This window comes from Haliotis cracherodii, unplaced genomic scaffold (assembly GCF_022045235.1).
Source record: "Haliotis cracherodii isolate W230 unplaced genomic scaffold, xgHalCrac1.p SCAF_12, whole genome shotgun sequence".
Classification (NCBI taxonomy): domain Eukaryota; kingdom Metazoa; phylum Mollusca; class Gastropoda; order Lepetellida; family Haliotidae; genus Haliotis; species Haliotis cracherodii.
This window is the reverse complement of record NW_027266267.1, coordinates 26,682,140-26,709,759: the sequence shown is the minus strand read 5'-3', so window position 1 is coordinate 26,709,759 and position 27,620 is coordinate 26,682,140. Positions and strand designations below refer to the sequence as shown.

At 46.0% G+C, this 27,620-nt stretch overlaps 4 protein-coding genes across 4 annotated transcripts; 3 read left to right on the top strand and 1 right to left on the bottom strand.

Annotated features, from left to right (window-relative positions):
• Window positions 1–1,202: 1,202 nt before the first annotated feature.
• LOC139457240 (uncharacterized) lies at window positions 1,203–3,509 on the top strand. The gene is made up of 2 exons (XM_071238651.1): window positions 1,203–1,245; window positions 3,139–3,509. The coding sequence occupies exons 1-2, from the start codon at window positions 1,203–1,205 to the stop codon at window positions 3,507–3,509; spliced, it is 414 nt and encodes a 137-aa protein (XP_071094752.1).
• Window positions 3,510–4,299: 790 nt separating this feature from the next.
• On the top strand, window positions 4,300–5,097 carry LOC139457239 (uncharacterized). Its single transcript, XM_071238650.1, has one exon. The coding sequence runs from the start codon at window positions 4,300–4,302 to the stop codon at window positions 5,095–5,097; it is 798 nt and encodes a 265-aa protein (XP_071094751.1).
• Window positions 5,098–6,105: 1,008 nt separating this feature from the next.
• LOC139457238 (uncharacterized) lies at window positions 6,106–20,371 on the top strand. The gene is made up of 8 exons (XM_071238649.1): window positions 6,106–6,609; window positions 9,281–9,529; window positions 9,937–10,779; window positions 10,828–10,911; window positions 11,188–11,633; window positions 11,773–12,127; window positions 12,306–13,048; window positions 20,305–20,371. Exons 1-8 carry the CDS (start codon window positions 6,106–6,108, stop codon window positions 20,369–20,371), a joined length of 3,291 nt encoding a protein of 1,096 aa, XP_071094750.1.
• Window positions 18,438–26,387, bottom strand: LOC139458306 (N-alpha-acetyltransferase 50-like). Its single transcript, XM_071239695.1, has 5 exons — window positions 26,302–26,387; window positions 24,024–24,160; window positions 22,119–22,238; window positions 21,161–21,227; window positions 18,438–20,673 (listed from the first exon to the last, which is right to left on the bottom strand). Exons 1-5 carry the CDS (start codon window positions 26,307–26,309, stop codon window positions 20,472–20,474), a joined length of 534 nt encoding a protein of 177 aa, XP_071095796.1. The 5' UTR covers window positions 26,310–26,387; the 3' UTR covers window positions 18,438–20,471.
• Window positions 26,388–27,620: the final 1,233 nt, after the last annotated feature.

Sequence of the window (27,620 nt, the reverse complement as noted above, 5' to 3'; positions counted from 1 at the left end):
TCTCAGTATTTATAGATGACTTGACCAAACTGTGTGTTCTTAACTTGCTGCTAGATAAAATGGAATCCATTAATGAGTGCGTGAATTTTTACATTTGAACTGAAGTTTATTTACAGTGAATTCATTAGAATATTTTGTGTTTACTATTTAAAAAGTTTGTTTCATTTAAGCCAACCAAAATTATTGATATTTGCTGCAAAAGCATGTTTTAGAATGACATTCGTTGTGTTATCTATTTAGGACTTGAAATCATTTTTTTATTGGTACTAACAGTGGGTATGTATCGAGTTTTGCCTGACAGGCCCAGTTTTTCTGCCTGGGTGTTCCTTGTGCTGACCATTTTAAGACACTTTTCCTTTTACAGACACACACACACACACACACATGACAATTTTGGATGCCATCCCTCTACGTCATTATCACCCTTTTACTTTCACAGAAGTTCTTCCTGTTTTCTTGTCTGGAATCACTTCGGAGAGTAGTTTTAAGGATGGCAAGGATCACTTCAGGAGATAACATGGACAAAATTTTAATCTCTGAGATGGTTATGATCATTTCTAGGACAACTAACGTACATGACTGTGTTGACTGTTGCTAGGCAACCTGTCAGACATCAGTTCCAGTGAATTCTGGTACCTTTCGTAGTCTTAACTCTATACTTATCCACATTCACAACATTCACTTGCTCTTATCAAGACATTTCTTTCGTTTGTCCTTACTTTTCATTGCAATTTGACCCTCAACCCCCATGGGACCCAAGTCAATGAAATGCAATATATCTTTCTTATACAAATTCTATGACAGTGAAAAATCGAAACAGGCCTTCACGTGATTCTAGTGGTAATGCGCAGAAGCATCGGAGCTTCTCCTTACGTGACCTACAGTGGGGTATAAAAAAACATGTCTGTGATAAGACAAAGATACAGTTTGAATGAGGCACGCTCAGTTGTCAATCTCTACAGCCTACTAATCTAATGGGGATCGGGAAAGGGTTCATTTGCACGAATCGTGACGCAACAGAGGACCCGAGGCCAGTTCATAGAATGCATTCGTGACCGAATAGCGACTCGTAGGTCTCTCCTGCATAGATTGCTGTTGACTGTAACTGTCAGTCTAGACACGGGTCGAGTCGATACTACGAAAGTGGATATGCATTTCTACGTTTTGTAGACTAGGATGGGTCTTAGTGATGATATGCCAGGATGACCATGAAGGCAAAATCTCTGACGTTTCTCGGGCAGACTGGTGCGCAGTTAAAAGTGCGCGGTTGAGGTTGCAGCCAGTTAAACTTAAATCATATACGTATGACATGTTCTCATATATAAGATAGCTACGCGATAAATCGGAAAGAACAATCAAGAACGAAGCGTGGTTTATTCCACGATAAGACATGTCTATGTCTGGTGATTCAAATATGCGCTCTCAACTTGATGACGTGATACATTGTATATTTGTCAACATTATTTTTGAGAGGGCAGTGTCTAGTAAGTAGCTGGGCAACGCAGATAACGCAGTAGCTGTAGGATCGCATCCAAAAGCGGACCTATCTATCTATATGAAGACTGGTTTGATGAATATATGGCATTCACATTGTTATATTTCTGCCAATCCACTAAAATGGATTGTGTCAAATAGATTACAAGATCAGTATTAACACATATGGTCATCTGAAATGTTTGAATCATCAAAAGCTGCAACGTATTGAATATTTAAATGCTGAACTATATTTTCATAAATTATGTGAAAAACATGGTTCTCACTAATTAGGTTTATACATCTTGTCATAGTCTCCCAGTTGAAGTGGATCGATGGGGCAAAGTAAGAAAATGTAATTTATGTGATAGCTGTGACGTTGGTGAGGAATTCCTTGCACTTTTCAAGTGTAATTATTTGAAAAGCTACAGAACTGAATTGCTACCTGATAAGCAACAGTGTGTTTAATAGTTCAAACAATAATTGTGTTAAACAAATTATCTAAGTTTTGTTCTGTCATAAAGCAAACATGTAAGTTCTCTGGGTGAAAGGAATATCCATTGTATTGCTGAAAATTGCTGTAAATTGTAAATAATTTTAAATATAAATTTTGGATCTTCATATACAAAAGTCTGTGTCAAGAAAGGCAAATAGGTGCATGTATGACATGTAAATTTTCACTCTTTGAAATGCTGCCTGTTTACAGCTTCACACCTGCTAATATCACACACAAACTCATAGAACAACAACACCAACACAACACTAAACGTATAACTTACAAACAAAACATACCTTATCGTCCGTGTGTGTTCGTGCCTGCTGTGCTGACGCTTGCGTGTGTCAGCACAGGTTCTTCTTTAGTATTATATTTGAACCTGACCAGAAACGTATCAGTATAACCAATAGTGGCTGTCCATTATCTTGTGTAAAACCACACTGTAGTGGCGAGGTGACTCTCTTTGTTCAGTTTTAGTAGTAGTTGTAGTACACAATAATATCAAGTAGCTTTATTTGGAAGTTGCGATAGTAGTAGTTGTCATGGTTGTTGATTATTAGTTTGACGCGTAGTAGATGCTGTAGTAGTAGTAGTAGTAGTAGTAGTAGTGGTGGTAGTGGTGGTGGTGGTGGTAGTAGTAGTAGTAGTAGTAGTAGTAGTAGTAGTAGTAGTAGTGGTGGTAGTAGTGGTGGTGGTGGTAGTAGTAGTAGTAGTAGTAGTAGTAGTAGTAGTAGTAGTAGTAGTAGTAGTCGTATTAGGAATCTTGACAGTCTATATGACAATTCACCACAAATTTATTCCTCCCAACACCTCATTTCAGACTAAGTCGAAATTTTAAAATAGCAAAAGGCACCAGTTAAGCTGATGAGCAATGCATATGTAAAGTTTCATTGAAAAACACTGTATGGTTTTCAAGTTATGGCTCGGAATAGAATAGACACTTTAGTTTCTTCCATTAATACCAACAATCATGATTACATCGTTTTGCAAGCACTAACAATAATGAGCATTTATTACGAAGTGTATATTTATGCAGTGTGCATGAATTCCGTGAAGAAATGTAATTAGTGACATCAACATCCTCTAAGCTTTCACTCAACCCAGACTACAAAGCAGGGACATACTGATGACAGCTGCATTTACTGACAAATCATATTTACTCATTCCAGCGTCAGCATCCACATCCGATGTCCCCACTACTCAACCTGAACCTACATCTGATGTCCCAACCCCTCATTCTAAACCCACATACGATGTCCCCATCCCTCAGCCTGAACCCACATCTGAAGTCCCAACCCCTCAGCCTAAACCCATATCTGATGTCCCCAACCCTCAGACTGAACCCACATACGATGTCCCCACTACTCAGCCTGAACCCACCTCTGATGTCACCACTACTCAACCTGAACCCACATCTGAAGTCCCCACCCCTGAGCCTGAACCCACATCTGAAGTCCCCACCCCTCAGCCTAAACCCACATCTGAAGTCCCCACCCCTCAGCCTAAACCCACATCCAATGTTCCGAACCCCTCAGCCTGAACGACATCTGATGTCCCCACCCCTAAGCCTAAACCCACATCTGATGTCCCCACTACTGAACCTGAACCCACATCTGAAGTCCCCACCCCTCAGCCTAAACCCACATCCAATGTTCCCACCCCTCAGCCTGAACGACATCTGATGTCACCACCCCTCAGCCTAAACTCACATATGATGTCCCCACCCCTCAGCCTAAACCCACATCCAATGTTCCCACCCCTCAGCCTGAACGACATCCGATGTCCCCACTACTGAACCTGAACCCACATCTGATGTCCCCACCCCTCAGCCTAAACCCACACCCAGTGTTCCCAACCATCAGCCTGAACGACATCTGATGTCACCACCCCTCAGCCTAAACTCACATCTGATGTCCCCACCCCTCAGCCTAAACCCACAGCCAATGTTCCCACCCCTCAGCCTGAACGACATCCGATGTCCCCACTACTGAACCTGAACCCACATCTGAAGTCCCCACCCCTCAGCCTAAACCCACATCCAATGTTCCCACCCATCAGCCTGAACGACATCCGATGTCCCAATCCCTCAGCCAGAACCCACATCCAATGTCCCCACCCTTTAGCCAGAACCCACACCCGATGTCCCCATCCATTAACCTGAACCCACATCCGATGTCCCCAGTCATCAACCTGAACCCACATCTGATGTCCCCACCCCTCGAGCTGAACCCACATACGATGCCCCCACTGCTCAACCTGAACCCTCATCTGATGTTCCGAACCTTCATCCTGAACCCACATCTGATGCCCCCACTGCTCAATCTGAACCCATGTCCGATGTCCCCACCCTTCAACCTGAACCCACATCTGATGTCCCCATCCCTCCGCCTGAACCCACATACGATGTCCCCATCTCTCCGCCTGAACCAACATACGATGTTCCCACTCCTCAGCCTGAGCCCACATACGATGTCCCCATCCCAAAGCCTGAGCCCACATACGATGTCCCCTTCCCTCCGCCTGAACCAACATACAATGTCCCCATCCCTCCGCCTGAACCCACATCCGATGTCCCCATCCCTCAGCCTGAGCCCACATCCGATGTCCCCACCCCTCAGCCTGAGCCCACATCTGAAGTCCCCATCCCTCAGCCTAAACCCACATCTGAAGTCCCCACCCCTCAGCCTAAACCCACATCTGAGGTCCCCACTACTCAGCCTAAACCCATATCTGATGTCACCAACCCACAGCCTGAGCCCACATCCGATGTCCCCATCCCTCCGCCTGAACCTACATCTGAAGTCCCCACTACTCAGCCTAAACCCACATCTGAAGTCCCCACTACTCAACCTGAAACCACATCTGAAGTCCCCAACCTCATCCTAAACCCACATCTGATGTCCCCACTACTCAACCTGAACCCACATCTGAAGTCCCCACCCCTCAGCCTAAACCCACATCCAATGTTCCGAACCCCTCAGCCTGAACGACATCTGATGTCCCCACCCCTAAGCCTAAACCCACATCTGATGTCCCCACTACTGAACCTGAACCCACATCTGAAGTCCCCACCCATCAGCCTAAACCCACATCCAATGTTCCCACCCCTCAGCCTGAACGACATCTGATGTCACCACCCCTCAGCCTAAACTCACATCTGATGTCCCCACCCCTCAGCCTAAACCCACAGCCAATGTTCCCACCCATCAGCCTGAACGACATCTGATGTCACCACCCCTCAGCCTAAACTCACATCTGATGTCCCCACTACTCAACCTGAACCCACATCTGAAGTCCCCACCCCTCAGCCTAAACCCACATCCAATGTTCCCACCCCTCAGCCTGAACGACATCTGATGTCACCACCCCTCAGCCTAAACTCACATATGATGTCCCCACCCCTCAGCCTAAACCCACATCCAATGTTCCCACCCCTCAGCCTGAACGACATCCGATGTCCCCACTACTGAACCTGAACCCACATCTGATGTCCCCACCCCTCAGCCTAAACCCACACCCAGTGTTCCCAACCATCAGCCTGAACGACATCCGATGTCACCACCCCTCAGCCTAAACTCACATCTGATGTCCCCACTACTCAACCTGAACCCACATCTGATGTCCCCACCCCTCACCCTAAACCCACAGCCAATGTTCCCACCCATCAGCCTGAACGACATCTGATGTCACCACCCCTCAGCCTAAACTCACATCTGATGTCCCCACCCCTCAGCCTAAACCCACAGCCAATGTTCCCACCCCTCAGCCTGAACGACATCCGATGTCCCCACTACTGAACCTGAACCCACATCTGAAGTCCCCACCCCTCAGCCTAAACCCACATCCAATGTTCCCACCCATCAGCCTGAACGACATCCGATGTCCCAATCCCTCAGCCAGAACCCACATCCAATGTCCCCACCCTTTAGCCAGAACCCACACCCGATGTCCCCATCCATCAACCTGAACCCACATCCGATGTCCCCAGTCATCAACCTGAACCCACATCTGATGTCCCCACCCCTCGAGCTGAACCCACATACGATGCCCCCACTGCTCAACCTGAACCCTCATCTGATGTTCCGAACCTTCATCCTGAACCCACATCTGATGCCCCCACTGCTCAATCTGAACCCATGTCCGATGTCCCCACCCTTCAACCTGAACCCACATCTGATGTCCCCTTCCCTCCGCCTGAACCAACATACAATGTCCCCATCCCTCCGCCTGAACCCACATCCGATGTCCCCATCCCTCAGCCTGAGCCCACATCCGATGTCCCCACCCCTCAGCCTGAGCCCACATCTGAAGTCCCCATCCCTCAGCCTAAACCCACATCTGAAGTCCCCACCCCTCAGCCTAAACCCACATCTGAGGTCCCCACTATTCAGCCTAAACCCATATCTGATGTCACCAACCCACAGCCTGAGCCCACATCCGATGTCCCCATCCCTCCGCCTGAACCTACATCTGAAGTCCCCACTACTCAGCCTAAACCCACATCTGAAGTCCCCACTACTCAACCTGAAACCACATCTGAAGTCCCCAACCCTCATCCTAAACCCACATCTGATGTCCCCACTACTCAACCTGAACCCACATCTGAAGTCCCCACCCCTCAGCCTAAACCCACATCCAATGTTCCGAACCCCTCAGCCTGAACGACATCTGATGTCCCCACCCCTAAGCCTAAACCCACATCTGATGTCCCCACTACTGAACCTGAACCCACATCTGAAGTCCCCACCCCTCAGCCTAAACCCACATCCAATGTTCCCACCCCTCAGCCTGAACGACATCTGATGTCACCACCCCTCAGCCTAAACTCACATCTGATGTCCCCACCCCTCAGCCTAAACCCACAGCCAATGTTCCCACCCATCAGCCTGAACGACATCTGATGTCACCACCCCTCAGCCTAAACTCACATCTGATGTCCCCACTACTCAACCTGAACCCACATCTGAAGTCCCCACCCCTCAGCCTAAACCCACAGCCAATGTTCCCACCCCTCAGCCTGAACGACATCCGATGTCACCACCCCTCAGCCTAAACTCACATCTGATGTCCCCACTACTCAACCTGAACCCACATCTGATGTCCCCACCCCTCACCCTAAACCCACAGCCAATGTTCCCACCCATCAGCCTGAACGACATCTGATGTCACCACCCCTCAGCCTAAACTCACATCTGATGTCCCCACCCCTCAGCCTAAACCCACAGCCAATGTTCCCACCCCTCAGCCTGAACGACATACGATGTCCCCACTACTGAACCTGAACCCACATCTGAAGTCCCCACCCCTCGAGCTAAACCCACAGCCAATGTTCCGAACCCATCAGCCTGAACGACATCTGATGTCCCCACCCCTCAGCCTAAACCCACATCCAATGTTCCGAACCCCTCAGCCTGAACGACATCTGATGTCCCCACCCCTAAGCCTAAACCCACATCTGATGTCCCCACTACTGAACCTGAACCCACATCTGAAGTCCCCACCCCTCAGCCTAAACCCACAGCCAATGTTCCCACCCCTCAGCCTGAACGACATCTGATGTCACCACCCCTCAGCCTAAACTCACATCTGATGTCCCCACCCCTCAGCCTAAACCCACAGCCAATGTTCCCACCCATCAGCCTGAACGACATCTGATGTCACCACCCCTCAGCCTAAACTCACATCTGATGTCCCCACTACTCAACCTGAACCCACATCTGAAGTCCCCACCCCTCAGCCTAAACCCACAGCCAATGTTTCCACCCCTCAGCCTGAACGACATCCGATGTCACCACCCCTCAGCCTAAACTCACATCTGATGTCCCCACTACTCAACCTGAACCCACATCTGATGTCCCCACCCCTCACCCTAAACCCACAGCCAATGTTCCCACCCATCAGCCTGAACGACATCCGATGTCACCACCCCTCAGCCTAAACTCACATCTGATGTCCCCACCCCTCAGCCTAAACCCACAGCCAATGTTCCCACCCCTCAGCCTGAACGACATACGATGTCCCCACTACTCAACCTGAACCCACATCTGAAGTCCCCACCCCTCGAGCTAAACCCACAGCCAATGTTCCGAACCCATCAGCCTGAACGACATCTGATGTCCCCACCCCTCAGCCTAAACCCACATCCAATGTTCCGAACCCCTCAGCCTGAACGACATCTGATGTCCCCACCCCTAAGCCTAAACCCACATCTGATGTCCCCACTACTGAACCTGAACCCACATCTGAAGTCCCCACCCCTCAGCCTAAACCCACATCCAATGTTCCCACCCCTCAGCCTGAACGACATCTGATGTCACCACCCCTCAGCCTAAACTCACATCTGATGTCCCCACCCCTCAGCCTAAACCCACAGCCAATGTTCCCACCCATCAGCCTGAACAACATCTGATGTCACCACCCCTCAGCCTAAACTCACATCTGATGTCCCCACTACTCAACCTGAACCCACATCTGAAGTCCCCACCCCTCAGCCTAAACCCACAGCCAATGTTCCCACCCCTCAGCCTGAACGACATCCGATGTCACCACCCCTCAGCCTAAACTCACATCTGATGTCCCCACTACTCAACCTGAACCCACATCTGATGTCCCCACCCCTCACCCTAAACCCACAGCCAATGTTCCCACCCATCAGCCTGAACGACATCTGATGTCACCACCCCTCAGCCTAAACTCACATCTGATGTCCCCACCCCTCAGCCTAAACCCACAGCCAATGTTCCCACCCCTCAGCCTGAACGACATACGATGTCCCCACTACTGAACCTGAACCCACATCTGAAGTCCCCACCCCTCGAGCTAAACCCACAGCCAATGTTCCGAACCCATCAGCCTGAACGACATCTGATGTCCCCACCCCTAAGCCTAAACCCACATCTGATGTCCCCACTACTGAACCTGAACCCACATCTGAAGTCCCAACCCCTCAGCCTAAACCCACATCCAATGTTCCCACCCATCAGCCTGAACGACATCTGATGTCACCACCCCTCAGCCTAAACTCACATCTGATGTCCCCACCCCTCAGCCTAAACCCACAGCCAATGTTCCCACCCCTCAACCTGAACCTACATCTGATGTCCCAACCCCTCATTCTAAACCCACATACGATGTCCCCATCCATCAGCCTGAACCCATATTTGATGTCCCCACTACTGAACCTGAACCCACATCTGAAGTCCCAACCCCTCAGCCTAAACCCACATCCAATGTTCCCACCCATCAGCCTGAACGACATCTGATGTCACCACCCCTCAGCCTAAACTCACATCTGATGTCCCCACCCCTCAGCCTAAACCCACAGCCAATGTTCCCACCCCTCAACCTGAACCTACATCTGATGTCCCAACCCCTCATTCTAAACCCACATACGATGTCCCCATCCATCAGCCTGAACCCATATTTGATGTCCCCAACCCTCAGCCTGAACCCACATACGATGTCCCCACCCCTCAGCCTGAACCCACCTCTGATGTCACCACCCCTCAGCCTAAACTCACATCTGATGTCCCCACCCCTCAGCCTAAACCCACATCCAATGTTCCCACCCATCAGCCTGAACGACATCTGATGTCACCACCCCTCAGCCTAAACTCACATCTGATGTCCCCACTACTCAACCTGAACCCACATCTGATGTCCCCACCCCTCAGCCTAAACCCACAGCCAGTGTTCCCACCCCTCAGCCTGAACGACATCCGATGTCCCCACTACTCAACCTGAACCCACATCTGATGTCCCCACCCCTCAGCCTAAACCCACAGCCAATGTTCCCACCCATCAGCCTGAACGACATCCGATGTCCCCACTACTGAACCTGAACCCACATCTGAAGTCCCCACCCCTCAGCCTAAACCCACATCCAATGTTCCCACCCATCAGCCTGAACGACATCCGATGTCCCAATCCCTCAGCCAGAACCCACATCCAATGTCCCCACCCTTTAGCCAGAACCCACACCCGATGTCCCCAGCCATCAACCTGAACCCACATCCGATGTCCCCAGTCATCAACCTGAACCCACATCTGATGTCCCCACCCCTCGAGCTGAACCCACATACGATGCCCCCACTGCTCAACCTGAACCCTCATCTGATGTTCCGAACCTTCATCCTGAACCCACATCTGATGCCCCCACTGCTCAATCTGAACCCATGTCCGATGTCCCCACCCTTCAACCTGAACCCACATCTGATGTCCCCTTCCCTCCGCCTGAACCCACATACAATGTCCCCATCTCTCCGCCTGAACCAACATACGATGTTCCCACTCCTCAGCCTGAGCCCACATACGATGTCCCCATCCCTCAGCCTGAGCCCACATACGATGTCCCCTTCCCTCCGCCTGAACCAACATACAATGTCCCCATCCCTCCGCCTGAACCCACATCCGATGTCCCCATCCCTCAGCCTGAACCCACATCCGATGTCCCCACCCCTCAGCCTGAGCCCACATCTGAAGTCCCCATCCCTCAGCCTAAACCCACATCTGAAGTCCCCACCCCTCAGCCTAAACCCACATCTGAGGTCCCCACTATTCAGCCTAAACCCATATCTGATGTCACCAACCCACAGCCTGAGCCCACATACGATGTCCCCATCCCTCCGCCTGAACCTACATCTGAAGTCCCCACTACTCAGCCTAAACCCACATCTGAAGTCCCCACTACTCAACCTGAAACCACATCTGAAGTCCCCAACCCTCATCCTAAACCCACATCTGATGTCCCCACTACTCAACCTGAACCCACATCTGAAGTCCCCACCCCTCAGCCTAAACCCACATCCAATGTTCCGAACCCCTCAGCCTGAACGACATCTGATGTCCCCACCCCTAAGCCTAAACCCACATCTGATGTCCCCACTACTCAACCTGAACCCACATCTGAAGTCCCCACCCCTCAGCCTAAACCCACATCCAATGTTCCCACCCCTCAGCCTGAACGAAATCTGATGTCACCACCCCTCAGCCTAAACTCACATCTGATGTCCCCACCCCTCAGCCTAAACCCACAGCCGATGTTCCCACCCCTCAGCCTGAACGACATCCAATGTCCCCACTACTGAACCTGAACCCACATCTGATGTCCCAACCCCTCGAGCTAAACCCACAGCCAATGTTCCCACCCATCAGCCTGAACGACATCTGATGTCACCACCCCTCAGCCTAAACTCACATCTGATGTCCCCACCCCTCAGCCTAAACCCACAGCCAATGTTCCCACCCTTCAACCTGAACCTACATCTGATGTCCCAACCCCTCATTCTAAACCCACATACGATGTCCCCATCCCTCAGCCTGAACCCATATCTGATGTCCCCAACCCTCAGCCTGAACCCACATACGATGTCCCCACCCCTCAGCCTGAACTCACCTCTGATGTCACCACTACTCAACCTGAACCCACATCTGAAGTCCCCACCCCTGAGCATGAACCCACATCTGAAGTCCCCACCCATCAGCCTAAACTCACATCTGATGTCCCCACTACTCAACCTGAACCCACATCTGAAGTCCCCACCCCTCAGCCTAAACCCACAGCCAATGTTCCCACCCCTCAGCCTGAACGACATCCGATGTCCCCACTACTGAACCTGAACCCACATCTGAAGTCCCCACCCCTCAGCCTAAACCCACATCCAATGTTCCCACCCATCAGCCTGAACGACATCCGATGTCCCAATCCCTCAGCCAGAACCCACATCCAATGTCCCCACCCTTTAGCCAGAACCCACACCCGATGTCCCCAGCCATTAACCTGAACCCACATCCGATGTCCCCAGTCATCAACCTGAACCCACATCTGATGTCCCCACCCCTCGAGCTGAACCCACATACGATGCCCCCACTGCTCAACCTGAACCCTCATCTGATGTTCCGAACCTTCATCCTGAACCCACATCTGATGCCCCCACAGCTCAATCTGAACCCATGTCCGATGTCCCCACCCTTCAACCTGAACCCACATCTGATGTCCCCTTCCCTCCGCCTGAACCCACATACGATGTCCCCATCTCTCCGCCTGAACCAACATACGATGTTCCCACTCCTCAGCCTGAGCCCACATACGATGTCCCCATCCCTCAGCCTGAGCCCACATACGATGTCCCCTTCCCTCCGCCTGAACCAACATACAATGTCCCCATCCCTCCGCCTGAACGACATCCGATGTCCCCATCTCTCCGCCTGAACCAACATACGATGTCCCCACTCTTCAGCCTGAGCCCACATCCGATGTCCCCAACCCACAGCCTGAACCCACATCCGATGTCCCCATCCCTCAGCCTGAACCACATCTGATGTCCCCACCCATCAGCCTGAACCCACATCCGATGTCCCCATCTCTCTGCCTGAGCCCACATCCGATGTCCCCATCCCTCCGCCTGAACCAACATACGATGTCCCCAACCCTCCGCCTGAACCCACATCCGATGTCCCCATCCCTCCGTCTGAACCAACATACAATGTCCCCATCCCTCCGCCTGAACCCACATACGATGTCCCCATCTCTCCGCCTGAACCAACATCTGATGTCCCCACTCCTCAGCCTGAGCCCACACACGATGTCCCCATCCCTCAGCCTGAGCCCACATACGATGTCCCCTTCCCTCCGCCTGAACCAACATACAATGTCCCCATCCCTCCGCCTGAACCCACATCCGATGTCCCCAACCCACAGCCTGAGCCCACATACGATGTCCCCACCCCTCAGTCTGAGCCCACATACAATGTCCCCATCCTTCCGTCTGAACCCACATACGATGTCCCCAGTCCTCAGCCTGAACCCACATCCGATGTCCCCATCCCTCAGCCTGAGCCCACATACGATGTCCCCATCCCTCCGTCTGAACCAACATACAATGTCCCCATCCCTCCGCCTGAACCCACATCCGATGTCCCCATCCCTCAGCCTGAGCCCACATACGATGTCCCCATCCCTCCGTCTGAACCAACATACAATGTCCCCATCCCTCCGCCTGAACCAACATACGATGTCCCCATCCCTCAGCCTGAACCAACATACGATGTCCCCACCCCTCAGCCTGAACCACATCCGATGTACCAGGATTTCAAAGAGCGTCATACAAGTTTGCTCAAAAGATGTTCAAAAACATTAAAGGTCTCGGAAGGTTTTCAAAATATTTTATGGTAGACGTGTGGACATTTCCAAATTTAACGTATCAATGACAAAAATAGAGGACATTTGAGGAAAAAGTTGCCTCTGCCCTCTTCTATACATAAAATTTGAATGCTCATTTGTCTCCCTCACTCACTCCCCAGAAAGAGCCTATACATTCACTCATAACTTCATTTAAATCTTATCACAACGCTTGCTATCATCAAACGCATTTGTAAAGTTTATGAGGAAAACTTCCGCAGTACAAACAATAAATGACCAAATGTTCTGGTTCGCTTTGTGTCCAAACTTTATAACAGAAACTACCACATAAGGTAACAAGTCACAAGATATAACATGCTTTAACCGTTGTTTGGGTATTTTTGTTGTTTGTTTGTTTGGTCTCTTGTGTGTTATCTTTGTGTGGCTGTATTTTGGTTTTGGTTGTTTTTTGGTTGTTTTTTTGGGGGGGAGGGTTAAAACAGCACTCAGCAATATTCCAGCTGTATGACAGCTGTCTGTGATTAATCAAGTCTGGCCTTCAGAAACCAGTGAGTGATATTATGAACGACTGTCCACGTCGTCGTCAACCATGTCGCCAAGCCTGACCACCAAACCATTAAGGGGCCAACCATTTGATATTCTGGCGAAGGCGGTTATTTTCAAATTATAAGAAGAACAGAGAGATTAGATCTGTTCCCGAAAGTGCTTGAAAAAAATAATTCGAGAGAAATAAAGTATATGCATGTTTTGAAGCGCTGACTGAAAAGAACCTATAGCACATACCATGTATTAATATACTTGTAATACCAGTCAGACGTCAACAAATATTCTCTTGATAACATTCATGTTGTTGTTGTCCTTGTCTACAACTGTATTGCAGGGCGCTGTGAAAAGTCCAAATAGGGACGAATGATGCGCGAATGAAATGGACATGGATGTACATCGATCTTTGAACACATCCAATACCTCTAAGCTTTATGTAACACACGACATCACTAATCCCTGTCATCCCATGAAGATTCGGTTACCCCCACTATGCCCACTTTTGAATTTGGATCTTATAACAACAAAGGATTAAGGGATTAGGCCGTATCACCATCAGGGTTGCAGTGCCCACTATGCAACTGTGTATAGACCCATGAATATACTAGTACATTGAAATAAGCATACACAAGAATGTAAATAATGATTTATTATTGGCAAAATAAAAACATATTGTACAACAATCCAAGCACAATTATGTGTATAAAATCATTTTACATGTACAATTATGTGTACAAAATCATGATACATATACATGATATTTCCTTAATGTCATGATATGCACAGAATCAGCAAACTGTTAAATGGTCTTGGTGCCATTCTGCAAGTGATGCTTCTCTATCTGCAGTCTGTCATCAAGTTGTCTGTACTTTCGCTTTCTTGGACGAATTTTCCCACCAGACTCTAGCTGATGGATGGTCGACTCGACGTACGCTTGTTCGGCTTTGAAAAATGATACAATCTTGAAGATATTTGGATGAGGCGCACCCAATACCTTCGCAATCTTGCTGTGCCACCCCTCCACGTGATTTGCCGTTCTAGGTCCAACTGTATTGTGGTGACCCTGGTTTCCTTCTACAGTCCGTTTGACTCCAAATGAGAACGATGAATTGCAAAATAACTCGAAATTCAGAAAAGTGTATGAAACATCAATACGGTACTTGACCATGAATACCCTGTACCCAACAAAATCTGAATTTTGTTTAATTTAAGACCCATGACGGATGTAGTTCTTTAAGAAACTATCATGTAATTTTGTATAGACATGTGTACATGACACGTAGGGGGACAAACCATGGTAGGTGTGCCACTTCTCACATGCCAACATGCATGCTAAGGCTTCTTTCTCTCCTACAGAGTTTTTCCTCTCCTCTTCTGATATGGTACGAGATGCAAATGCCACAGCTCTTTCACCGATGCTACTGTTCTGTGAGAGAACTCCCTTAGACCATATCCTGACGCATCTGTGGGGCGGTTGGGTAGCCTAGTGGCTAAAGCGTTCGCTCGTCACGCCGAAGACCCAGGTTTCAATCCCTACCTGGGTACAATGTGTGAAGCCCATTTCAGGTGTCCCCTGCCGTGATATTGCTGGAATATTGCAAAAACCATACTCACTCACTCACACCTTCAATCAGTCTCCTCATTGAACTAGAATGGAGAAGGATGGACCGAACGAGTAAGAGGATGCGAGACCAAGGAATGACCAAGGAAAGACCATCATTACTAATCATGTAACCTCGAAAATGTTAACACGACGCATTCCGAGCGACAGTTACAGGCTATATGACTGAAATTAATATCATCGTTGACTTGTCGCTCTAGTGGGATAGGGGGCGGTCGGGTAGCCTAGTGGTTAAAGCATTCGTCACAGCGAAGACCCGGGTTCGATTCCCGACATGGGTACAATGTGTGAAGCCCATTTATGGTGTCCCCCGCCGTGATATTGCTGGAATATTGTTCAAAGCGGCGTAAAACCATACTCACTCACTCATCTACCACAGACCGTTGACGCTTCCTGTGTATTTGTTAACCCAGACTTCGACTCATTGCTTTCAACTGCTATCAGTTTTTTAACTTAAGTCGGCCTTAGGGGGGAATGTAAAGGTCGTGAATATGCTGTATGTTTGTGTGCGTAGTGCTTATGTTGAAGCATTCCATGTAATCAAATGACTAAGTGTACAGCAGTGGCTTGGCGGGCTGCATGGACACGGCACACGATATTGATACCCCTGGGGCCCTCTAACAGTAGTATCACTATCCTGCAGTGTACATACAGCTGGTTCGCAATCTATGCTCGCAGACCACATCCGTGGTCTAGTGGTAGAGCGTCCGCTCGGAGAGCGGAAGGTTCGGGGTTCGATCCCCGACCGCGTCACACCAAAAAGACGTCAAAAGATGGTACTTGTTGTTACCCTGTCTGGCGCTCGACTTTAAGGGGTTAAAACAAGGACTGGTCGGCTCGGAGTCAGTATACTGTGTCTGAGTGGGGTATTCATGTTAAACTGCGGCATGGTATCTCAGAGAGCTAGCACTATAAATCGGCATCAGTCCGGACTAGTTCAATAGCTTTTCATGAAACTTTGCAGGTCTGTCAGGTACATGCTGCCTTTTTTCTATTTAGAAATTTATATTTTTCACGTTTCCATGGCAACAAGATAGACTTAGGTTCCAAACTCTTCTTTTTTTTACTATTTCCATGACAAGTTCCACCTCGGTTAAAAAAGGTTAGGGTTTGTTTAGATTTAATTATGTCATAAATTCTGCAACAGGGGCGGGGGATATAGCCATGTTACTGGCAAACCCTTGTTACGACTTATGTCCCTTCTAAGCCTCTCCTATGGACCAATCCGATTCCACCACTTGCATTTGTTACAAACAAAATGGCGGCACCCACTAAAGAAGATCTGATCAATAAACAAGATCTATATTGTAATAAAACGGGTCTTACATCGCGAAGTGCATCAGATCACGCAAGTACCTTGATTGAAAACTTGAAAAGGTTTGGAAGATATCTGTTGACAACGAGTTGGCGCTGCACATGCTTTGCAAATCCTGCAATCGACCGAAATCTGCACAATTTACGAACCGGATTTTGATTTTGTTGCGTTTTTGGTCGTTTTTGACGGACTTTGCATAGACTCGTTAGTCCAGCCAAAATGTAACTCCATAATACCAGCCTAGTTCGGCAAGGGTTGAAACTGGACTTCTATTAGCAGTTAACTCCCTTGCCTCTGAAAGATAGGTATACCGCTGGGGCTATTAACTGTTGCTTCTCTCCCTCGCACCCGGCCATTGTGGGATTATAACAAGGACTGATCCCATGTCATCAGCTTTTTCATTATATTGTTATCTTTGAACATAACTTCAACTTGTGTTGTGCAAACATATCATGATGTATATCTTATTCAGCATTCACCTGATGAGGAAGAAGTAGCTCAGGAACGTCGTGACAAAGAATAAAAAATTGCTGTCCATAATAAGTGTCATGTATTCCAGGACTGATCGGCTGCAGAGACAGTACACAGAGTGGGGATATCCATGTTAAATTGCGGGAGGGTATTCTCATTGGGTTATCACTATAAAACCGGCATAATTCTCGACCAGTACAAGCAGCCACGTGGTGCATGAACCCTGGGGTCCAAATCCCGTGAAGATTACTGGTTAGAATTGAGTCTTCAGCAAACCTTGCTTGACGCAGGAGGCGACTAGCGGGATCGGATGGTCAGGCTGGCTGACTTGATTGATCCATGTCATCGCATCCCAATTGCGCAGATCGATTCTCATGTCAAATCACTGGATTGTCTGGTCCAGATTCGATTATTTAGAGACCACCGTCATATAGCTGGAATATTGCTGAGTGCGGTGTTAAACAACAAACAAATATCATACTCAGAAGCCATAGGCATTCACTTTGGAATGGAATATGGCGCATAATAAATGGATATATTCTATTATATTATGTCCCACTTAAATTGTCATCTACAATTTTGATGAGTCACTGATTCAAACCGTCACTTGTGTCAATTCACAATGTGCATGCCTTTAGTGAGTGATTATGGTTTTACGCGGCTTTAAGCAATATTCCAGCAATATCACGGCGGGGGACACCAGAAATGGGCTTCACACATTGTACCCATGTCGGGAATCGAACCCGGGTCTTTGGCGTGATGAGCAAACGCTTTGACCACAAGGCTACCCGACCGCCCCCCCATGCCTATAGGACGCAGTATTTTGCATCCATGAAACCCTGGACATATAAGGCTGATCTGAAGAACAACACAGAAAGAGGTTTTCCTGTAAATGGTTTATATACAATGTAGATTAAGACACAATGACAGAGCAATTGACAGATCTATGTACATTTCTATATTTTGTGCACGCTCCATGGACAACAAACTCTTCTATTCAAAAAGATCAAACACATCCTTACCTTTTATCATATCAGCAAAATACATCTAACAGTCATTTAACCAAAGTAGACACACTTCAGAGATGCCATCTCTAGTTTGGCACAACTTGTAAATTCTTAATAAAATGTCATTAGCATTAGCAATTTTACCCAACATTTAGTAGTCAAAAGTAATCCAGCTCACCATTGGCTACGGGGAAATCTCATTAAAAATAACAACAATTTGTGATTGACACCAACTATTCTTTCAAGAGATGCTGGCCTCTCCTTGCTATGAAGAATGTGACACTAATTTTGACAGGAAGCATGTTTGCCAAATGTTTGAACAATGATAAAAAGTAAGGATTTATTATATTTAAATTTTATTACTTTTTTTGTAATTTTTCAAACAATCATAGTGGCTTCATTTGTGGTCAACTTTCTTTCCGATTCGGCTGACGGGTCAGCATATCTGACATCTCTTCATTAAAATTATACAACAGTTTTCAAGTTCAATCTACAACTTTCCCCTTACCATAACTGTCAGCTATACAAAAACTACAAATACCTTAAGAACATCTTTCACCTTGCGCACAGCTTAACTCCCTTGCAAAGGGAGATAACTCCATGCCATTAGTCCAGATAACAAAACCATGGCCACCTGTCCATGTCATCATTGGATTTTGTCGCCTGTTTTAAGTTATTCAATCCTAGTGGTTACAGAGAAATACTGTGTGAGAACCAACTGGGTTTTTTTTCAACTTATTTGACAAATATTTACGGCTATAGTGAAACCCTTGATGGAGATGTGCTGACAGGAAAGAATCCAAATGAATCAAATTAGGGGTTGAAACTCTAGTAATGAGGTCATATAAAAGAGGTTTATGTTACTATGTTCGGACCTACAATGTATGTGGCCAATGTTCAAATCCACAACCTCTCCATTCCTCCAATACAAGAGACCCTTGGCCCTGTTCCACAGAGTGAGTGAGTGAGTATGGTTTTACGCCGCTTTTAGCAATATTCCAGCAATATCACAGCAGGGACACCAGAAATGGGCTTCACACATTGTAGCCATATGGGGAATCGAACCCAGGTATTCAACGTGACGAGCAGATGCATTAACCGCCAGGCTATACCATCGGGCCTCCACAGAGCATTCCCAGTGTTGCAATGATCATAACTCTTGACAAATAAACAGCGAAAGAGTTTGGATGAAAAGTATTTAAGCGACATCACAGGCTGTAAGTTTGATGAAGGAGAAAAAACACTTCGATGAAAACCAAGAGCATTGGTTGGGTGCTGACAAACCAAGAAACATAACTGATCCCTCGATCATCGATTTCTGGCAGGTCTTGGTACACAACACTGTACAGGAATCATGCAGTGTCTTAGACAACTGGGCCGACCTATGACCAACTTTAACACTGACCTATGACAGTCCCATTGAAGATCGCTCTATTCAACTAGCTCCAGGATTACTATCAATCTGGAAAGTTTTGCACCACTAAATTATTGTGAGTGGGTAACAATACTCTCAACAGGGTGTGGAAAGCTTTTCGACACCATGGCGATGAGATTACCAAAGATGAAAGTTGCTTTTGAAGATGTTATTATTTGTGAGTAGAATGGAGTGAGTGAGTGAGTGAGTGAGTTTGGTTCAACGCTGCTTTTAACAGTATTCCAGTAGCGCGACATGTCAGCTTAATGTGGGAGGAAAGCCCAAAGTGATGCAGGTCTCAGACACTTACCACTTCGGTGAAACCAACGAGCACGGGTATGGTGCTGACAAACCTAGAAACATCATCGGGGCGACCCAGGATTCGAACCCACGATCACAAGTTACTGGCGTGCCCCAGGGACTCAACTCTGCTCAGCGAATCGCTGCGCCTCAGACGACTGGGCCACTCGTGACCCCCAATGGGTCATGAGGAAACAGGATGTGAGGATTATTTACTTAATCATTTCTGGCTGATTTGACCCTGTGTGGAAGTGAATAAACGAAAGATGCCTCCTTACGTCTTTAGTTCCTTGTTGGTCTGCAAAAATAACTGTGTCATGAATCTATTGCAAGTGTGCTGTTCGCAGTCTTCGAAGTACTTTTCTGCTCGCAAAACTTGCCAGGCTTACAGTAGTCTATAAGGAACCCACAGGACAACGTCCACTGACTGGGGATGGACCATGGAAAGACTCATGTCAATGGAAAGCTTCAATTTCAGTTCTGTCTCGAACACAATGAAAGCACCTGTATTGTTCTGATTCCAGGAGAAAGTCCCACATTCTTGAAAACTTTGTACCAGAGGACAACATTACCAACAGATTGTTCTGTTGAAGAACTAGTAAGTTTAAAGCACTTCAAATCTAAATTCTTGCATTCAAAAAATGTCTTTGTAACATCAGGAAATCAACCGAGTCATCTGTCATGAATATATTCAGGATTCGATCATCTCTGTGTTGTCGGACGTGGTCTCCTCGCTAGCTGGTTGGTTGTTGTTTGTCAAGCGGAAGGACTTCTGTAACACATAGGCGTCCGCTGGCTCTATTCGCTTGTAATAGTTCTGTTTTTCTTCCACAATTTCGAACCCAAACTTTTCATAGAACCTAATTGCACCATCGTTGTTTATTTGTACATGGCTGCAAACACAAGAGGGAGTGAGTGAGTTGGGATTAACACCACATTGAACAATATTACAGTTATATCACAGCATGTCAGCTTAATGTGGGAGGAAAGCCTGAAGTGATGCAGGTCTCAGACGTTTACCACTCCGGTGAAACCCATGAGCACGCGTATGGTAGAAACCTAGAAACATAATCACTGGGATTCGAACCCACAATCACAGGTGTCTGGCATGCTCAAGGGACACAACTCTGCACAGCGAATTGAGTGAGTGATTTAGTGCGTGAGTGAGTGAGTTATACACCCTTTTAAACAATATTCCAGCAATATCACGGCGGGGAACAGGAGAAATGGGCTTCACACATTGTACCCATTTGGAAATCGAACCTGGGTGTTCGGAGTGACAAGCGAACACTTTAACCACAAGGCTACCCCACCGCCCAACATCGTGATGATTAAATAGAATGGTGATAAAAACAACTCTCCTCAGAGCGCAGTACTTACAGAAATACATTATCAAAGTTTCCGTCCTTGTCACATATCCTGAGGACATGTTGTAGCATCACTGTTCCTGGAACATAGTCAGACAATGTCAGCCCCTGTATACACACATACTGATAGAAACAAATAATGGAGGGCACAATTTGTCAACGCTAACTACAACCAGGGCTACAAGTAAGGTCCTTGATCTTGTTTATTTGTTTTTTAATGCCGTACTCAGCAATATTCCAGCTATATGAGAGCGGTCTGTAAATAATCAAGTCTGGACCAGACAATCCAGTGATTGATTGAGCATCGACCCACGCAAATTGGGATCGGTGACATGCATCAACCAAGTCAGCGAGCCAGACCATCCGATCCCGTTAATCGCCAATTACAACAAGCATAGTCGCCTTTTATAGCAAGCATGGGTTGCTGAAGACCTATTCTGCCCCAGATCTTCACAGGATGTAAGGTCCTTGACGTATCTTAGCATATGGACGTCCTCAATTTCAAACCCTGTTTAGAACCCAATTATTGTTTGTTTAATGTTTAACGCCGCACACAGCAATATTCCAGCTGTTTAACGGTGGCCTGTAAATATTCAAGACTGGACGAGATAATAGTTATTCATATCTTGTTTGTTGTTTCATGCTGCACTCAGCAATATTCCAGCTATATCACGGCAGTCTGTTTATAATCAAGTCTGGACCAGAAAATCCAATGATTGACATCATCAGCATCTATCTGCTTGTACTAGGCTGGACTAATGCTGATCATAAAGTGCCAGCACACTGAGATACCATGCCACGGTTCAACATGCATACCCCATTCAGACACAGTACACAGACTCCAAGCCGAACAGGCTTTGTTTTAGCCCCTTAATGCCGAACTACGAAGGGTAACAACACGGCCTGCTCTCTGCACAGGTGCCCTATCCTCTAGACCAGGTAGGCGGTGTGCCCCTGATGGAAAGACTTACCTATGCCCAGTCTCCTGTACGGCGCCAGACAGCCCAGAGTCATAATGTAAAGTCTTCTCTGGTTCTCAGACGTGTCGATCCTACAGCACACTGCTCCTATAACTATGTCATTGTAGTAGGCTGGAACACAGAGTGAGTGAGTTGTTATTAACAGTATTTTGGAACCGTATTCAATTATGTCGCGGCGTGTCAGCTTAATGTCGGAGGAAAGCCCGAAGTGATGCAGGTTTTAGACGTTTACCACTTCAGTGAAACCCATGAGCACGGGTATTGAGCTGACAAACCTAGAAACATAATCGGGATTCGAACCCACAATCATTGGTTTCTGGTGTGCCCAAGGGACGCAACTCAGTGTTCCCGTTTACCGGTAATTACCAGTCTTTTACCGGTACAATTAAGCTTGGACCGGTAATTCATTTGACTGCCAGTCCCTGTGGACCCACATAGAAAGTACCTTATAAATCTTTGTTTTTGAACAAAACATTGGCTATATTCACATAAGTATATGTTTTGAAAGAAGTCAGCTTGTCTGTTACCATCACAGTTTCCCATGGTCTATATTTAGTGCAAGCAAATCACATTTTGCTTTGCTTCGAGGTTAACTAAATATATGTAGCAACTTCGGCTTGAAATATTAACAACAAAAAAAGAGAAAAATGTGACATCTTTATGTAAATGACATGTAGATTTAACAAAGTTACTTCAGAGATGATGTCATTGTATGGAACATAATGTTAAAAGAATTAAAACCAGGTAATTTTCATACTTTTTTTTTATGTGCTAAAAGTTGGGACTGACAGAATTTAGTGGGGACTGGTAATTTTTAGAGTTGCCAGTCCTGGTGGACTGGTAGTTTCAAAAGTCAACCCGAACGAACACTGGCAACTCCACCCAGTGAAATGGGATGCCTTAGGCGACCGGGCGACCCGAACACTGAGTGACGACGCACTTACTGACCTATTCACCTGCAGACTTTTGGTATATCTAAACAAGTAATTATCTAGGATATAACAAACTTAAATGATCAGCTAAAAAGGAATTAATAATTATTTTACAATGAATCATGATGAATTCAGAATATAACAAATTCTGATTGGTCTAGCAGAGGTTTCAAATCACAATAACCAGCCGTGTTTAAAAAAACTGATTTGATGACTCTATTGCTGTAGGAGAATATGTTTCAAGAAAAGTACTCTTCCAATCACTGTTGGTTTGCATTTTGAAATATTATCATGTTATTTTCAATGTACAATATGCAGGTCCTCCAATATTCAAAGTATGTTTGGCTATACATCTTGAGCAGAAAACACAACACAAATTGACCAAGAGTGTATTTCAAGTTTTAGAGAAATCTTGAATTTTGCCGCCTACTTCTACCATGTTCTGCAACTTGTTCAAAATATGAGATGAGTCGAGACTGAACACTAATATTCATCAGTCCTTGGTATCGAAAGAAACAAAAGACTGGACTATGCGAAGCTTGTTTCTGAAGGAGTGATCGAATGAGTGAGTATGGTTTTATGACGCTTTGAGCAATATTCCAGCAATGTCGCAGCGTGGGACACCAGAAATGGGCTTCACACATTGTACCCATGTGGGGAATCGAACTTTAACTTTTAGCTTTTAACTATTAGGCTACCCCACCACCCCACTTTCTGAAGGAAGATTACTATCATTAAAATTTACATCAGCAGAGCAGTTTGTTTATTTTTTATCAGATGTAAATTTTTCAGGGAGACTTAATCCATGTTTATTTACATTCATCATTTTTGTCACTATGCACTTCAAACATTCTAAACTGGATATATCATTTTTCACCAACAACTGTTGGGTTAAGCTTGCTGCATAACCAACACAGATAAACTATGACAAAATCTGACCATGCAAGACAATAAAGGCCTTTACCAAGTTTTGCAAGTTCTCCCACTTCTAGGACGTCCTTGTAGAACTTGTCATTGTAGGTGACCGGGAACACTACCTGGTTCAACCGCTTGAGCTGCTTGATGTTGTGCGGGGTTATGTCCCCTAGTTCTATGCGACCTCTGCAACAAATACATGCATGGGTTAATATCAAAAACATTTCCATTTTGTAGTCATAATTTATAAGTCCCTAAAGATTTAGTGAGTGAGTATGGTTTAACGCCACCTTTAGCAATATTCCAGCAATATCATGGCGGGGGGACACCACAAATGGGCTTCATACATTGTACCCATGTCGGGAATCGAACCCGGGTCTTTAGCGTGACGAGCGAACGCTTTAACCACTAGGCTACCCGACCGCCCCTCTAAAGATTTAGAGTCGGGGGTTACAGTGTTTATCAAAGCCTAGATTACAATATTAATGTCTCGGTTGTATAAAGCCAATCACTCTCTTACACAGAGTAATACTAATACTGTTTGTTTAACGCTGCACTCCGCAAAATTCCAGCTATATGACGGCAGTGTGTAAATAATCGAGTCTGGACCAGATAATCCAGTGATTGATATCATGAGCATCGATTCACGCAATTGGGATCAATGACATGTATCAACCAAGTCAGAGAGCCTGACCACCAGGTGCCGTTAGTTGCCTCTGACGGCAAGCAAAGGTTGCTGAAAACCTATTTTCTACCCGGATCGCCACAGATCCAGCCAAGTACCGACCCAGTGGGAGGAGGAGTTTTGGGGATCTCATTTTGATATGTGCCCGTTATGTCGATCATCATCTCATAAGAAAGTGGGATCACATGGGTAATACTAGTTCTTGATCTGACCCAAATGTTAAACATTAAAGATTTAAAGGATACACAGATCTTGGAAGCAGGGGTGCACACATGCCTGTACATAGCCATGATAGCTGGGCATGTTCGGATATATTGAAACATTTTCTGTTTGTTTGCTGTTGAATGCTGCACTCAGCTATATTCCAGCTATATGAGGGCAATTTGTAAATAATCTGGACCAGACATTCCAGTGATTGATGTCATGAGCATCAACGACATACATTAACTAAGTCAGCAAGCCTCACCACCCGATCCCAGTAGTCACCTCTCATGACAAGCATCGGTTGCTGAAGAACAAATCTAACCAAGATCTTTATGGGGTAAATCAAAATGAAGCCTGGGTACCCAGGCCTAGAACAACTTCCCACCCACCCACATTATCAGTCAACGTGATTATTGTACATATCATTCTTTCTGATTGTGTCCTTCTGCACAGTTATGTCCTCTTCTAATGTCCGTGTATAACATCAGGGTCAGAACACTGACATACTCCATCAGGTGAGCATGTAAAGTCTCATCTTACTGCAATGATGTTCGCACCTAATGGGACTGTGTCCAACTATAACATCACCGAAGGAGAGTGAAATAAAATTTTATTTAGATTTATTCATCGCATAGATCTATGCAAGGTTTGTGCATGAAGTTGTATGTATAAGCCTTTCAAACAAATGTCCCCCCACGTTAAATTATGCGGTGATTTTGTTAATTGTTGGTAATTCAAGGATGGCAATATACTCTTGCAACCAAACAATCACACACTGATAGTCGCTAATCATCTCAAGTAGATTTTTTACTGTTGAATCACTGTGTAAATCCGTAATGTAAGTCCCCACGCTCCCCAGTAATGTGGCCTAACTTTGGTTTCTGGTGATCTATACCCCATTTTTATAATGTATTGTTGATTGAAAATGTATTCTTTTAACTGTTCTCAACTAGTTTTAAAATCGAAACTGTGATAGTTATCTAACTGTCCATCGTTGACAGATTCTTATTATAATTAATATAACTGTTTCGTCGCTGAAATATTGCCGATGTGACGTTAATTTCACTCGCTCACTCACTCTCCTGCTTCTGAGATGTTTTCCTGGTTTGGCCAGTCAATGTATGGAGGAACCGTGTCAGCTGAACTGTCTTACTTCGCAGCCGTGGTAATACCACTATCGCCCTACTACCCCATTGACTTTAATATCATCATCATTTCTTACGAGATCAGGCTCGATATCAACAGAGGCGCACATATCAAAATGAAATCCTCAACACGACTCTTCACCCAAACATGACTGATCAAGTCTAGATTTTCCGACATCACGTCATTCATTATTGAGGAAGGATGCTATTTGCTGAATGAAGGGTTAGAAAAACTGCCTTTCTTAACACATTTTAAGTTTTACTGTATCAATCTCCAGATTTTAAATTACAACCTCGTCATGCTTGGACAGGAGGCCAGATTTCTTTGAAGTGATCGCCAATACTCGTGCTCCTTCCCGCCGCACTACCGGAAGTTCAGATGTAGACTATCCGCATGCGCTTCCGGAAATACTATTTGTACGACAACCAGATATTTATACAAATCGCTAACGAACCTCACGTGAACACTTACTATTTCACTAAGTGCCTCGCTGTGTTTTTGTGTTTTTTACCCACGTTGAAAATAATTATCGATTTTTAGGCTGTATGAGGTGCATTATGAAAAGTCTGATTTTTTGTAGATTAATTTATTACAGCTAACGCGTTCACTTTCTGTGAAAATGCTGATCAATGAACCTGTCTTGCATCCTTACATTTCATTGTCGAGTGCAACGAAGCAACACACACTTATCAAAATCTTACTGAATGAAGAGTTAATTAAAGTAGGTCAATTTGAACAATATGTTCGTGATACCAGGTCGTGTCAGCTAACTCAAAGTGGGACAGGTCGTAGGTTACTAATTTACAGAAACAGACAGACTGGTGCTGACAGACCAAGTTTCATAATCAGGTTATTCTGGGATTCAAACCTCCATCAGCGGATCCTGGCACTACCTGTCAGTCAACTGAACCGTGTCAAGTCGAACTCCATTAACCATTGAGTGTCTGTGATGTCCAACAGCTTGGTTATGTTGGCACAGTGTGTGACGCCGGTATCCGAGTCTGTCGTTTGAATCCAAACACACAATGGACTGAACATTTCACTTTAAATGGAGTTAGTATGCATCAGATGTCTATGAGCGAAGATGCGGTTGTTGTTTTTTATCAACATACGAAGTGAAATGGGGCTTAACGTGGCGTTCAAGATTATTGCACTTATGTATATACGTATACATGTGTGTTTGTGTGTGTGTGTGTGTGTGTGTGTGTGTGTGTGTGTGTGTGTGTGTGCGTGTGACGAGGTATGTGTTTTGGAAGTAAACCTAACAACGTTTGCTTCATGTTTGTTTAATGTTTGCTAATGAGGCATCTGTTCTACATACTTTCAATGTCTGTCATACAATATTTCAGTGTAACAGTGACATGATTTGTTTAAGAGCTATTATCGGAAATTTAAAACGACAACCTTCTCAAAACACTGAACTCAACACATGCATCACTCATCATATTCCCTAAAGAGTTCGCGTTCTGTTCCAAATTCGATTTAGCCACTTCGAATCTGCAGGTAACCTAGTTCTGCATCGAATAAACCCCAGTATGTATCTTAAGTGAATACCACGGGAAACATTGTTATTCTAAGTTAAAAGAGAGTACCAACGTCCAACAGAATACC

Excerpts from the sequence above, each read along its gene's own strand:
- LOC139457239 (XM_071238650.1), top strand. The coding sequence starts at position 4,300 with ATGTCCGATGTCCCCACCCTTCAACCTGAACCCACATCTGATGTCCCC.
- LOC139457240 (XM_071238651.1), top strand. The coding sequence starts at position 1,203 with ATGACCATGAAGGCAAAATCTCTGACGTTTCTCGGGCAGACTG. Across the intron at positions 1,246-3,138 it reads GACGTTTCTCGGGCAGACTG|CGTCAGCATCCACATCCGAT; the intron begins GTGCGCAGTTAA and ends TACTCATTCCAG.
- LOC139458306 (XM_071239695.1), bottom strand. Across the intron at positions 21,228-22,118 it reads GTACAGGAGACTGGGCATAG|GAACAGTGATGCTACAACAT; the intron begins GTAAGTCTTTCC and ends ACTATGTTCCAG. Across the intron at positions 20,674-21,160 it reads AACTTTGATAATGTATTTCT|CCATGTACAAATAAACAACG; the intron begins GTAAGTACTGCG and ends TTGTGTTTGCAG.
- LOC139457238 (XM_071238649.1), top strand. The coding sequence starts at position 6,106 with ATGTCCGATGTCCCCACCCTTCAACCTGAACCCACATCTGATGTCCCC. Across the intron at positions 10,912-11,187 it reads AGCCTAAACCCACATCCAAT|CCTAAACCCACAGCCAATGT; the intron begins GTTCCCACCCCT and ends CCCACCCCTCAG. Across the intron at positions 13,049-20,304 it reads CAGCCTGAACCACATCCGAT|GAGAAAGTCCCACATTCTTG; the intron begins GTACCAGGATTT and ends TTCTGATTCCAG.